The sequence below is a fragment of the Cydia pomonella genome, chromosome 5 (genome assembly GCF_033807575.1).
Source record: "Cydia pomonella isolate Wapato2018A chromosome 5, ilCydPomo1, whole genome shotgun sequence".
Lineage (NCBI taxonomy): Eukaryota > Metazoa > Arthropoda > Insecta > Lepidoptera > Tortricidae > Cydia > Cydia pomonella.
In genome coordinates this window covers 802,740-817,696 of record NC_084707.1, presented here as the reverse complement: position 1 = coordinate 817,696, position 14,957 = coordinate 802,740, and the positions used below count along the sequence as shown (strand labels likewise).

General features: G+C 36.2%; 1 protein-coding gene across 1 annotated transcript in view; it reads left to right on the top strand.

Annotated features, from left to right (window-relative positions):
- The window catches only part of LOC133518387 (neuroligin-1-like), a 327,316-nt gene that overhangs the window by 270,257 nt on the left and 42,102 nt on the right, over positions 1-14,957 (top strand). The window contains exon 11 of the mRNA XM_061852061.1: positions 572-709. Coding sequence (XP_061708045.1) covers positions 572-709 — 138 coding nt within the window. The remainder of the gene's footprint in view (positions 1-571; positions 710-14,957) is intronic.

The window sequence follows — 14,957 nt, the reverse complement described above, 5'->3', positions numbered from 1 at the left end:
TTACTTCTTAGATCGCTGCTGCTTGCTAACAATGCTAACGTACATACAAAAGTATCAATTTATAATAAATAGATACAATTGATTAATGTTAGAGGCAGACAACAGGCGGTCTGATCGCTAAAGTGCGATCACTTCCAAACAACCTTTGGGTAGTGGAAACAAAATAATTATTCAAAAAGAATAGGTGTTGCCAAAAAAATCGTTTATAACGACTGTCATATACATTATTTGAATGTATGGAAAAGTAAAACAAGATTTATGTAAAACTTCTTTAAAGTTGCATACCTACAGTAGCCCACCTTTTTCTGATATGTATGTAGGTACTCATTTAAACACAAAAAGCCCCTTTGTTGCATTACACGCCGTCTAAATTCAAAGTAGGCAAGTTTTCAGAAGATAACCCTAGGCCAAGACCGGCAGTTCTAAAAGACTTTCATTCCGATTTTTTTTATAAAGTTTTTTTCTAAATGACAATCATTTTTCTAGGTACCAAACTTCGCATAGAGTATAAAAAGTTTAAAAGTTACTACAGAAGTACAGATAAGATTTAAAATGAGAATTTTTGTTCTAGGTACAAAACTCCGTGTAAAAAGCCACTACAGAGGCCACAAAATGGCGCTTTGGCTTCATCTTATCCCGCAGCTTCACAGGCCAGGCGCGGCTCCACGACATCATCAGTTCCGCTCCATACATCCTGATATGTTCGCCGGTAAGATTTGCGAAATAATTACTACTAATTCACCACCTTTAAAAGGGAGGAGTCTCAATTACTTTTCTCCGACTTCTGGCAGACGGCGGGACAGATTTTATTTTGTTTTGTTGGGATTCACACGTCGTTACAGTTGATTAATGTCATTATGTCAGAATTGGATAATGGGATCCTGGAGATATGGAGAGAAATCTTCAAGTGACTACTTGAAGATGCATGTTCTTTGAAAATAATATTTCAAACTTTGACTTCAAGCTTTGTTAGCTCAACATTTGGTGAAGTAGAATTGCTCGTGAAGCAAAAAATTATAGAAAGACTGTTCTATGGACTTGTTTCTTTAAAAAAAGATTATTTTACTCAAAATGTTCTCCACGTCTAAATTAAAAGACTTTATAGTGAAAAAGCATAGCCGATTTTTCATTACTGGCAAGAGATCCAAATTAAGAGTATGCATTTATTAAAATCAGGCTCATCTAATTGTCATCATTGTCATCACCATCTAATCAACGCGCATGAACCACCCATAAATAGCCGCAAGGCAACCGCAGGCAGGTAAAAGTATATACAAAGAATGCTGATCATCAAAGTGTCGTTCATAATGTAACTCAAACAAGTAATTGAAGCTAAGAATATCCACTTGATTCTTCGGGCTATCGATTATATGTCCAAAATTGACCGACTAATTGCTCGCTCGCCATCGACAACATTTTCCTTGTCCACTTTTTCCTTTTTCCACCGAAAACCAAATTTAAACCTTACTACAAAAGACATAAAGTCCACAGGATGTAATGAATTTTTCTGATTCTTAGATTGATTTACGCTCATTTAATACTTCATTAATTGATTTCAGGCCCATTAGTAAAACACCGGTTATGAGATACTCTAATTGGGCGTAATTAATTAATTACAAGCGTCCAAATAACAGTAATTTGGTTGCTAATGGTCGGACGTTGATCATGGTTGTTTGCGTTATTAACAATTTTGGTGGAATTCTATTGGGAATGAAATTCATAAACAAAATAGCTTTACGATTTTTTGATGAATTAAACGAGTTGTAAAGTCAAATTTTCAACGCAATACAAAATCACAATTAATTCTTAAATTAGAATTGGCTCCAGTAGTAAGTGGAAATCATTATTATTCACACAATTTATTTTGAATTTAACGTTCTATGTGTACAATGAAATAACAATAAAATTAATAATCCACCATTTATTTTTGTATTGAAAGTAGATTTGACAGATACAAGAAGTTAATAAAGAATTATAGAACAATATTCAAAAAAATGCCCATTTGCGTTTTAACGGAAAGGCTGCGTTTTCACCAGATATTAGGTCACCAGGATGCCGAGCGAGGGATGTGTTTATTAAGGACCAATATAACCTCCTCAATATTGTAACGTACACAGCCCACTATTTGGACGACAGAAAACAAGTCGACGTAATATACTTAGATTTTCGCAAGGCTTTTGACAGGATTGATTGTGATGTCTTATTGCAAAAAATGGCCAAGTCAGGTTTTTCAGAAATACTGTTACAGTTCTTCGCCAACTATCTCTCAGAACGCAAACAATATGTCGTATACAACGCAGCCAAATCCGAAACATACTCAGTCTCCTCTGGTATAGGTCAAGGAAGCAGTCTTGGGCCACTTTTATTTTTAATAACTATAAATGATCTCCCGGATTGTATTAAGCATTCGTTAATTCTGATGTTTGCTGATGATGTCAAGCTTGCTTTGCCTATACACGACCAATCTGACATCATCAAGCTCCAAACAGATATTGATAACGTTTACCAATGGGGTGTACGTAATAGTTTACATTTAAATACAAATAAATGTGCAGCCATGACCTACTCAAAGACGTCACACACTACGTATCGTTCTTATACATTGAATGGTGAAACCCTGCAAAGTGTTAAATGTATGCGTGATCTTGGCACATTTTTTGATTCTGAAATATCGTTTGGTCAACATATACTTCAAATTTGCAATAGATCAAGAAAATCGCTTGGCTTTGTTGTTCGTCAGTCAAAACACTTTAACATTCATCATGTCATTACGTTATTATATAATGCATTTGTACGTAGCCTTCTGGATACTAACTGCATTGTATGGAACCCGCACGAAAAAAAGTATATTCTTCTTCTTGAAAAAATTCAAAAATCATTTATCAGGTATCTCTACTGGAAAACACATGGGTACTATCCCTACATGTATCCCACGCCGTTTCTATTAGGAATGGTCTCATATCAAAGCCTTGAAGTACGTAGGCAGCTCACAACGGTAAAATACTTTTTTAGGTTAATACGTGGATTAATATTTAATCCATTGCTACTGCAATATGTGCATTTTAAGGTACCTTCACCATTTGTTAGAGCTACTCTCCGGCCACGAATTACACCTCTGTTCGTAATTCCCAATACCAGCACAATGACATTAGTCAGTAGTCCTCTATATGTTGCACTCAACCATATTAATAATATTGTTTTCCATAATCCCACTCTTGACATATTCTCACAGACAGAACCGAGATTCCTAGCCACAGCAGCCCGCTACTTAGAGTCGATATCTACACCCACAACTATTAATATTAATTAAATCTAGTGATAAGCTTAGTCTAATTAGTTTTAAGTATGTATGTAACCCATAACTTGCATGTCTGGTTTAACTGTAAATGTAAGTTGGTGAATAAATAAAATAAATAAATAAATAACATTGTCCACTAGAGCTAGGTGCGCTGAGCTCGGATAGGTGAATGAAGTGATTCTATTAGCTCCTCTCGCTACGCATCATTGTACATCTAGTGCAAATGCAGCATACAAGACTCTACTAGAAACTAGTTGCACTGAGGTAGATGACAAAAAAAGCGAAGGCTGGACGATATCGTGAAAGTTGATATGAGCGTAAACGGGCTCACACGAGAGGACGCCCAGGATCACAAAGTGGGGGAAAGCAAGTAGGAAAGCGGACCCTGGCAACGGCCCGGATTACGCTAGGTAGAAGAAAAAGAATGTTCCACTACCTAAGTCAAAAATAAAATCGTTTTCTATTTTTCGAGTTTTTATATCACTATTAACTTAATAAAAATCTTTTTATATTTTTGCGCTGAAGCAAAATTTTCCATCGATATTATTGAAAACATCATTTATATTTGCTGGTAGCCCGATTTCAACATTCAAGTTCAATAATTTATATCTAAAATTATCTTCAAAGTAAGGTATTCAGAGGTGAAAAGCCTTTTTAACCAAACAAGTCGCCAGAAATTAAAAGAAAATATTGACTGTGATTGAATCGCTTCAGCGATCAAAAGGACGCTGATAAAAACCAGAGCTACTTTGTTGTTTGAAAATGTTTATTTAAAAATGGAAATTATTTGTATATTCTGTTGTATTTCGTCAATGGCCAGTATTCAAAAGGTCATCGTCAGCGTTATTTGTGCCTTTGTCTGAATTAATTAGAGTTTGCTGCATTAAAATTGGTTGAAACAACAGTATGAGTAATATCCATTGTAATATATTAATATGTATGCGTAAATTATGTAGTAGTACGAGTATATTAACTAGTGGCTATGTGTGCTATAGACCTCGCGATAAAATTGATAAGTTTACACACACATGTAAAAAACAAAAAAAATACTTATCTACTTCTTTCATTCATTATCACAGCGTACTCATGGTCTTATGTGCCATAAACGCTATTGGGACTTAAATTCTTTATGCCAATTTCTACCATGTTGAACATAAATAAAAACGAAACGACTCATAAAATCTAAGTAACTACTGAACGTGCTTACAAAATTTTACGAGAATTGGTTGGGAATTGCAACCTGTAGAGGAGAACATCCGGACTTACGAAAGCAGATTGTCAGAGACAAAATGGAGTCCTTTGCTAACGCTTCGGTCAATTATATTTGTAATAATATATTCATTTTTCTATTGCATATTATGTGGTTTATTATTATCAGCATTGCGAACCAACAAGGGAATACCGCCATTGGCACAATGCCTCAAGTATCTTTTTTAGATTTAAGCTAGTTATTGAATGAATGAATGAAAATCTTTATTTCAGGCAACTAGAGGCCCATAAATAAATACCTTAAAACTAACATACCTATTATAACAATATATCTTAAAACTATAAACCCTACAGATCACATTAAAATTAATTATTATTATATTATTAAAAATATTTGCACAGTTACTGTAGTACTGGACAGCATTTCGGACCAACGGCTCCATATTGCGAGAACTCAACATCTCGTCGCGGCTGTCATCCGAATGTCTACGCAGAGTCCTTAAATACTTCGGTCATATTCGTAGAAAAGACGGCGGCAACCTCGAAAAGCTTACTGTGACCGGCAAAGAAAATGGGAAAAGGCCTGGATGCGGACGCAGTCCAAACGTTGGTCTGATCAGTTCCGCACCGCTCTTGACTCCACAGTTCATATAGATCTCCACACCGCCAGAGACAGAAACAGATGGCGAGAGATCATAAGAGAGAAAGTAATACCAAAGCCAGGTCACGACCCTTAACGTTAGTAGAAGTATTTCTAAGCAAAATTTATCTCAATATTATTATTAGGTCCTATGTTAACCCCCGTTTAAAAATTCGTCCGTATTAACTTTACACACTGTATAACTACAGAAACACAAACAATGACAAAGGCTAGATTGGATGTATATGTTGGAGATAAGAGGAAAAAATTGATGCGTCAGGTAAACAAAGTTAGCTCTCATCTCAATAACGGCAAGTAAACAACTTTGCTACCTAAAAATAACCATTGTTAGTCCCCAAGGAGTACTCAACTAGAAAACATACATCAGTCCTCTACTCTACTTAAATTCTTTTCACTGCCACTACGGTATTTCCGTCCTTCAACGACGGCACAACAAACTATTAGTCAAATGAAATCCAGGCGGGGTTGAACGGTCTCTCAAGTAAAACAGTATATTCCAAATGCTTAACTAGTGCCGGCAAATCTTCAAACATTAGAACGCTGATATTGAACGACGTGAGCGTTGGAAAAGGCAAAAGTTCAACACCAGATTTGTCCAACGCTTCAGCGCGTTCATATCGCCCTTAGCTGTAAAAGTTGGAAAACTAAACTCAGAAATTAAACCGTAGAAAAGTAAATGGGATCAAGTTTATTTAGTTCAAATATGCTTTAAGCAACCGGGTGCTAATTGTTTTATTACCTTTTTGTAAATGTGCTAATAACGATAACATTCATTGGTGCTAACAATATTTCTTCAACTATACTCCGGAATCAATGAATGAAAGTTTATTCACTAGAACACGAGCGGTCAACCCGCTAAGCGTTTGCCACAATACCCACCCCGGCCATCTCCCAAATATATGCAGCCTTTGTGGTCTCAGCCGAGCGAAGTAAAATTAAAATGTAGAAGTAATCTCATACATTTCAGCGAGCGCGACATTTTAGTGTTTTTGTCCTTAGCTGGAACACAAATGTGATAAGAATGTAAGTTTTAATTAATTTTCATTTCATTTCATTTCATTTCATTTCATTTATTCAACATTAAAAGTCATGTGCATTACAGAAGATGTTAGTTGGATGTAGTCAGTACATGACACCCGGATAGGGCGCATAATGTTAGTACTTATGAGGTACCTAATTACCTACTTATATACTATAGTACTTATAAATTCGTGCATATTCGCTTATCAACGTTATTTATAATATTATACAAACGCATATCTACCTAGGTTAATTCATCAATGTCAAAGTTAATACTAATGGTTATGCTTTATGCCAATCCGAAACTCAATCAACAATTTAGTGTCACAATTTTCTACAATTATTTACATTATAAAATAACAAAATAACAAAAGATGAAAGAGGTCATATTATTGATAGGTAACATATTGCCTTACGGGTTCCATTCTAACAACTTATTATCATTTAAAAACTCGTCAATTGTGTAGTACGACTTTTCGGTTAGTAGATTCTTTAGTTTATTTTTAAACACTTTATCGTTGCGTTCTTGTTTTAACTGTTCGGGTAGTTTGTTTACTATGGTGACACATCGATAGTACGGACCATTTCTATACATAGCAAGTCTTGAAATTGGCAGGAGAAGTTGATTTTTGTTTCGCCGGTTCGAGGTGACTTTTTGCAATGGGAATAAATTTGCATTGTTCCTAACGAACATTTCCGCTTCCATGATGTACATGCATGGTAATGTAAGTACCTTATGTTGCGCAAAAAGTTCACGGCAGCTACTTGGTATCCGCGTGTTAGTAAGGATCCGTATACATTTTTTTTGCATCAAAAAGAGCTGATATGCGTCCGTGCTAGCCCCCCAGAGTATTATTGCATATCTTAGCCAGGAATTTGCGTACGCATAATATGCTGACAAAGCAGTTTCAAAGTTGGTATTTACTTTGAGGATTCTGAGGGCGTAAACAAATCTGGATAATTTTGCTTTGACATTTTGGATATGAGACTTCCAGTTTAAGCCGGAGTCAATTTTTATTCCTAATAAATTAAATTCAGTAACTTCCTCGATAGTTGTATTATTAATTTGTAACGTCATTTGTAATGATTTTTTCTGCGCCGGTTTAAACTGAATTATTTTAGTTTTTTTAAGATTCATTTCCAAATTATGATCGTCGAGCCAGTTTCGGGTAGTGAGCGATATTTCCTGTAATCGTTCATTGCACTCTGCGCTGTTTGTGCAACTAAATAATAAAGATACGTCATCCGCGAACATTATACAAGTTGTGTCCAATTATTTATTTAAGTTTCAGGTATGTGGGTTACCGCAAAAGGTAACTAGAATTCTGGACAAATTACACTGGGTTTTGTTTTCCTTTTGTTTTTAATGGAAAATCTTATCAAATGTGTAGTAGCACAGAAAAAAATGTAGTAGGTACTTGTAGTAGTATTTTGATAATATGTGCTGATTACACGAATTAGTGGGGGACCTTGTATTTTATTAGACATACGAGGTAACAATAAAAAACACATTTAATGAAAACACAATGTATATATACACTGGATTTGGGCGACGACGTTACAGCGTAGCTCCGTTGCGTCATCTGACGCGATATTTGCAAACTAAATGTATTATCAACCCTAGCGAATATGCAAATACATCTCTGTTATTTTGTAGTAATTATTTGTTGTGAGATTATTAGAATCGAATGTTTCATCAATTCACTATTTCACTAATTTTTACACATTTTCTGGCACTTTGAAGCACGTATAGTGTCTTTCTGTCAACAGTGTCGTATGCTTTGTTAAAAATCAACAAATGGTATAGGGATGTTTTGTGCGTATAATAAAAATACAGGTAGGGCTTAGATGGTCGGCTCTTTATCATTTGTCACTATGTCTGTCACGTTCTAACAAGTATGTAGGTAAGCGCGAAAGTGACGGGTATAGTGACAAGGGATAAAAATGGAACCATGCTGCTACCGCTGGAATTCAAAATTTCTAAATATAAGGTTTTATTTATTTAAAGAGTGTAAAATACTTCAAGACGGATTCTTAGCAAATGTGACGTCATGATCGGTTGGCGTATTGTTACAAGCGTTTTGTGAGTAGATTACGATTGTCAGACTTTGACCCTTGTTTCTGACTATTGTATTAGTTTAATACAATGGGTCCCATATAGATATTTGATCCTCGACACAAACCTGATCGCTCTTATTAACAACAACGTATCATCTAGGCTGCTGTTATGCCATATGTAAATAGGTATTAACAGCATTTTTTCGAACATTATTAGAACTAACGCGCACTGCTAGGTCCCGGCACAATACAATCATGCATAGTAGTAACAAAAAAATCCTAGTACCTAGGTAGCTAGTAATTACTTTGTTTGGCATAGTAGACCTAAGTTTTAGTTTTACTTATTTTTATTATAAGTTTATATTTTTTTTTTGCCACGAGAATGTTTTTGAAATAAAGCTTTTATCTATCTATAAATTTAATATAGTAGATATGTTAGCATAGCTATATAGTTAATTAGCTTAGGTACTTTTCATCCCACAATTCATAAATGTCTCAAAGAGTGGTGAAAGCAGTTTAACCTACATGGCAGGTCCCGGAACTCTCAAATTATGTGACAAAATTATTATATTTCCATTGTTTTGTTTTAATTTCAAAATTCAATATTTATTTATTTATTTCATTATTAAAATTTATTATCTTAACATACCTTGAATTTATAATTTATTTAATTTTTAATTTTGACTCTAAATTTGAATTTTCTCATTAGGTATTAATAATTATCAATTTTCGAATTTTGATTTTATATCTCTATTTTATCTATATTTAAATGTTACCTTAATTTATACGAGTTGGAAGTGTTTGTATTCTGTATGTTAGATTAGGTTTTTATTTATTTTATTTTAAATTTAAATCGTGTTTTGTTTTTTAACAACTTCTACCTAAACGAAATCACGGTTAAAGTACAGTTTGACATAAAACTTTAAAAACGTTTGTTGACATCTATATAATTTATGTCACCACGTGTATCTGACTCGACAATCCTGAAACCAAATCTAGAACCTAAAGTTTTATCGCCCGTAAAAGGTTTACGACACAACCATTTGATAAGAGCGGATTTTTTGGAAAATCGGCTCTAAAAAGATCGTAAAGAAACTCATCTAATACTGAATGCATAGCTGTAGTCCAGATTTTACTGATATCAGAACTTAGATGCCAATTCTGGTTTAAGCCATTTTAATATGACTTGTATTTATGTCGTCAGGTATCTTTTTTTTTAAATGGAGGATTGGCAGGCGTTTGACCACGATCACACCTGATGGTAAGTGATGATGCGGTCTACGGTGGAGCACGCTTACCTATGAGATACCTATTTACTCTAGCCTTGAAGAGATAGCTTGATCTCGAGCTAGTGTTGGTTTAAACTCGAGTTCTTTGAGTCATCTGCTTTAAATAAATAAATAAATATTATATAGGGACATTCTTACACAAATTCCCACGGTAAGCCAAGAAGGCTTATATTGTGGGTACTCAGACAACGATATATATAATTACAAATACTTAAATACATATAAAACATCCATATATAAGTAGAATGTGTGTTTGTATTTAATAGTCTCCATATTTAGCTCCTTGCACTACCTGTTGACTTTTGTATGAGTTCGAAATTTCCCGCTACCTAAAGGTTGTCTGGAAGAGATCGCTTTTTAGCGATAAGACCGCCTGTTGTTACCTGGTTCTATTTTCCTTTAAAATTCATTTGTAGTTTTACATGTATGTAAAATGTATAATTGTTGGTGCAATAAAGAATATTTACTTACTTACTTACATCCATGACTCAGGAACAAATATCTGTGCTCATCACACAATTAAATACCCTTACCGGGATTCGAACCCAGAACCATCGGCTTCATAGGCAGGGTCACTACCCATTAGGCCAGATCATCTGGCCATCATGTTATGACGTCATTAGGTCGTCTGGCTTTAAAACTAGATAGTGTCATCCACGACGGTGCGTGCTTTAACTCGTGTCCACGCATGTAGGGGTGGACGAGAAGATCTTGGGGTTGTGGATGAGGTGAGTTAAATGACACTCGTAGTCCAATACATGCACGTACAATACTTTAACTTTGGTGATACATAGATGTTAAGTTATCACTGATTGTAAGCGGACGGGCACAACCGTCCGTCGCAAGATTGCTGAGGGAATGGCCGCTCGGCTGCCGGCCCCACTTCTCCGCGCGCCGCACCATGCATTGCGTCGGCGACGGCTCCCGAAGATGCCCGAACAAAGACGAGGCGTTAACAACTTGTATTGTCATCTTATTAAAGGTTAGATTTGGGAAATCTGCGTCATCGTAGATGACACGAACTATATTTACATATAACATACAAAATTATTAACGGAGTCTTTATTCGGAATTTTATTTATACCTACTCAAAAACTCGAGTTGTTAATTAATCCTAAACGATACGACTTAAAGTAGTATCAAAGTAAGATGAAAATCATATCAAATTGATACAACAGAATCAGCCTCTTGGACAAAGGCAAACGAGATAGGCGGTAATAAAAATGGCCATAAATAAAAAAGTTTTCTCAAATTGTTTACTTATCGGCCAGTCAAGGTTTGAGCCGTTTCGGAACAGAAAGACATTAGGAAATCTCTTTTTCATGAGAAAAGTACGGTGCTTAAATACCTATTACCTATGTTTTATAAATCCTTATTTAGCTGCCGGAGGAGAAACAAAATGCGAAATTTAATGAGTTAACGATGTTTACTTTATATTCCTTGACAAAGAATCGTAATAATAATAAATAAATAATAAATAGAATAGAATAGAATAGAATAGAATATCATTTATTTCAGTATAAGTACACAGTTATACAATACATATAGAGGAAGAAAGAGAAAAAATGACTTATAACTAACTTGTACACTGTATATAATTATACTGAAAAAGGTGAACACTCAGCATAATGCCAGGTCCTACTGAAGTAGTACGCTGACGCTGGTCTTCCGTGGGCACCTGTAGGGAGCGTAGTTGCGCGCAGCTACCAACTACAGTTAAGTTACTGAGATAACTATAATAATTACGACGGTAAACAACAAAGCGGCAATGAAGCAGTTGACATCATATGTTAGCATGACTATCATGGTCCAGAAAATATATATATATGTACCCAAAATAATAATATAAATAATTAGTTACAGTACTTAAGATTTGTAATGGCTTCACTCAATCACTCTGACAATAGTTTTTGCTTAGAGAGAAGGTAATTTTTTACTTTTACTTTAAAAGACTGCAAAGAAGTTAGTTGCTTAAAAGGTGGTGGTAGGTTGTTCCAGCATTTTGTGGCGGTGTACTTAAAACTGCCACGAAATGCTGCAGTTTTGTGTTTGGGACACATGAGAAGAGTAGATAATCTCTGGCGCTGCAAAAACCGGAGCTTCTCATGCAGGTAACGAGGTGCTTGAAACTTCACGATCCCGAACAGTAGGCAAGCAAAGTGGAGAGAGCGCCTAGATTCCATGTTCATTAGATCGCTTCTGTTAAGATAGGGAGTTACGTGAGTTCTTGGTGGAATTATAAAACAATAACGTGCACAGGCATTTTGGACTCGCTGAATCACTTTCTTTGTGTGAGATAAGAGGCAGGAACCTACAACTGTGTCAGCATAATTAAGTTTTGATAGTATCAGTGATTCGCATAGAGTAATTCTGAGCTCTATGGATAAGTAATTCCGAACTTGATATAGAATCTTAAGCCTATAGAAACAGTTTCTAGCAACATCACAAACATGATTATGGAATCTTAAGTTTTCGTCCATGATCACTCCTAGATTTTTCGCTTGTGTAACTTGTTCAATGTTGTTATCTCCTATTTTCAACAGCGGTACAAACTCGTTGATTTTTTGCCTTTGTTTATTTGTGCCTATAACCATAAATTTAGATTTTATTGGATTTAAAACTAGGTTATTGCGTAAGCACCAATCAGCTACACGGTTCAGGTCCTGATTAATGGCGTCTACCGCGAATATGGTTTTACTGGGTTGACATGGCAAATATATTTGTAGATCGTCGGCATAGATGTGATAGCTACAATTCTTTAGACAGTTTATTATATCCGCGCTATACAGAATGAATAATATTGGTCCTAATATTGAGCCTTGTGGAACTCCGCGAGGAACAGGCGAGGCTACAGAACAGCTACAAGTGCCACTTTCACTGCACAGTTCAACCTTTTGAGAACGGTCTTTTAAATAACTAGAGAACCATTTCAACGCAACGAAGTCAAATCCATAGTAAGCAAGCTTGGATATAAGTAGGTTGTGATTAATTGTATCAAACGCACGCGAAAAGTCTAGTAAAACCAATAACGTTCCGTTTCCAAGATCTGCCTCTGACAAAATGTCATCGACGACATCTAGAAGTGCTGTAGCTGTACTACGACCTGCTCTAAACCCGGATTGTTTTTCAGGCAAGATCCCGTTAGCATTAAGGTACTCTGTTACTTGTTGACAAACGATTTTTTCGATTACTTTGGACAGAAATGGTAAAATGCTGATCGGTCTGAGATCTTTGTAATCAACCGGGTTATTATTTTTAGGGATTGGTTTGATTCGAGTAAATAAATATTATAGGACATTATTACACAAATTGACTAAGTCCCACAGTAAGCTCAATAAGGCTTGTGTTGAGGGTACTTAGACAACGATATATAAATATAATATATAAATATTTATAAATACTTAAATACGTAGAAAACACCCATGACTCAGGAACAAATATTCATGCTCATCACACGAATAAATGCCCTTACCAGGATTTGAACCCGGGACCATCGGCTTCATAGGCAGGGTCACTACCCACTAGGCCAGACCGGTCGTCAAATAATACGTCGTTTAATACTTGTAATATATCGCTAGCTAGTCTAGGTATAAGCTATATATTCCCTGGGATGGCTAGTACGCCGAAGAACGGCGCACTCTTAGCGAGGTAGAGGAATAGTTCCTCCGAAGTCGAGTCCGGAGTGTGGACAGCCGTTGGCGAGGTTTCGGAAGCATGGTTTCGGTCGGTTCCCGTGCCCTGCCTTATAGCCCTGAAATGGCCAACAAAGGGGTTTTAGTGGGTAAACCTGGGTCTCATTAGCCCACAACAGGGAGTCCCACATAACCACCCCGGCCTGTCCCCGCGCCGGGTGGTAAGCGTAAAGCATTTCCCCTCTTTAAAAAAAAGTGGCTGTGACATGATCGGACAGACAGACGGATATGACGAATCTATAAGGGTTCCGTTTTTTGCCATTTGGCTACGGAACCCTACAAAGGTACAAGCTATATATTAACAAATTAATAAACAAATATAAATAATAAAAAATATATATCATCATCTTCCTCGCTTTGTTCCGGCATTTTGCCACGGCTCATGAGAGCCTGGGGTCCGCTTGACGACTAATCCCCAGAATTGGCGTAAACACTAGTTTTACGAAAGCGACTGCCATCTCACCTTCCAACCCAGAGGGTAAACTAGGCCTTATTGGGATTAGTCCGGTTTCCTCACGATGTTTTCCTTCATCGAAAAGCGACTGGTAAATATCAAACGATATTTCGTACATAAGTTCCGAAAAACTCATTGGTACCAGCCGGGGTTCGAACCTGCGACCTCCGGATTGAAAGTCACACGCTCTTACCGCTAGGCCACCAGCGCTTCTAATAAAAAAATCTTAAACTAAAAAAAATTAATAAATTATAAAAATATTATACTGCTATAATAATGCATACAATGATAAAGAAATACTGAAAAATAATGAAAACGGGTCTAAATGTATGTATGTATGATTTTTTTACACGATACGACAATGCGTTAGGAAGGAATGCGCTAGGTACGGTCTCATCTGTAAACAGCGATACGGACAAAGTGCCAAAAATATGTATACACTAACTTAATCTATGGGCAATAAGGTCGTGTATACATATTTTCGGCACTTTTTTCGTACCGATATTTTCAGACGTGACTTAAGTGCTGACTGTACCCATATCCACATACTATACCATGTGATAATTCTCTCATGAATGATCACTATTCATTACCTAAAAACGAAATTCAAATCTCACTCGCGATATTCAGTTACAGCAGGAAATGGGGCATTCCTCGATTTGCATATATTCAGTCGGTAAATCGAGCACAATTCAGAAAGGGCCACGTTTTAGACGGAGAGCTAGTCCCGAAAAACGGTGCATTTATTTATTTATAAAGTAACAAATATAGATATTTACACGGCATCACAGACTAGCCAATACGCCGAGAAATTAAACATTGAAAATGAAAAGGTTTAGGTATTAGGTATCAAATGATTTGATTACCCAGCCATAGTCGCTTGAACAGGCGAGAACTATTAATAGATACCTAATTTGTTTTTACTGTAAACTATACCTAAACCTTGGTACCTAGTCAAGATGCCAATCGTTCGCGATATGATAATCTGCATTATGCAGTGCACCCTAGTCATCTGGAAAACGAAGCACGCACGGAATGCGTTTCTGTTACCCATTACAGCGGCTAGCTACAGCCCGAAAATTCCCACCAACTGGGTATATTGCTTACAAAGGGTATGTGATACACTGAACATTACTCTGCTCTCAGGACTTCTACATACCTACTCACGGCGTTCGAATTTGCAGTGAGTAGAGTTCACTCTCACCTTCAGCAAAACCGAAAGACCTAGATCTATATGACTAGTAAAATAGCCGAAACAATACGAAGCATCACTCTA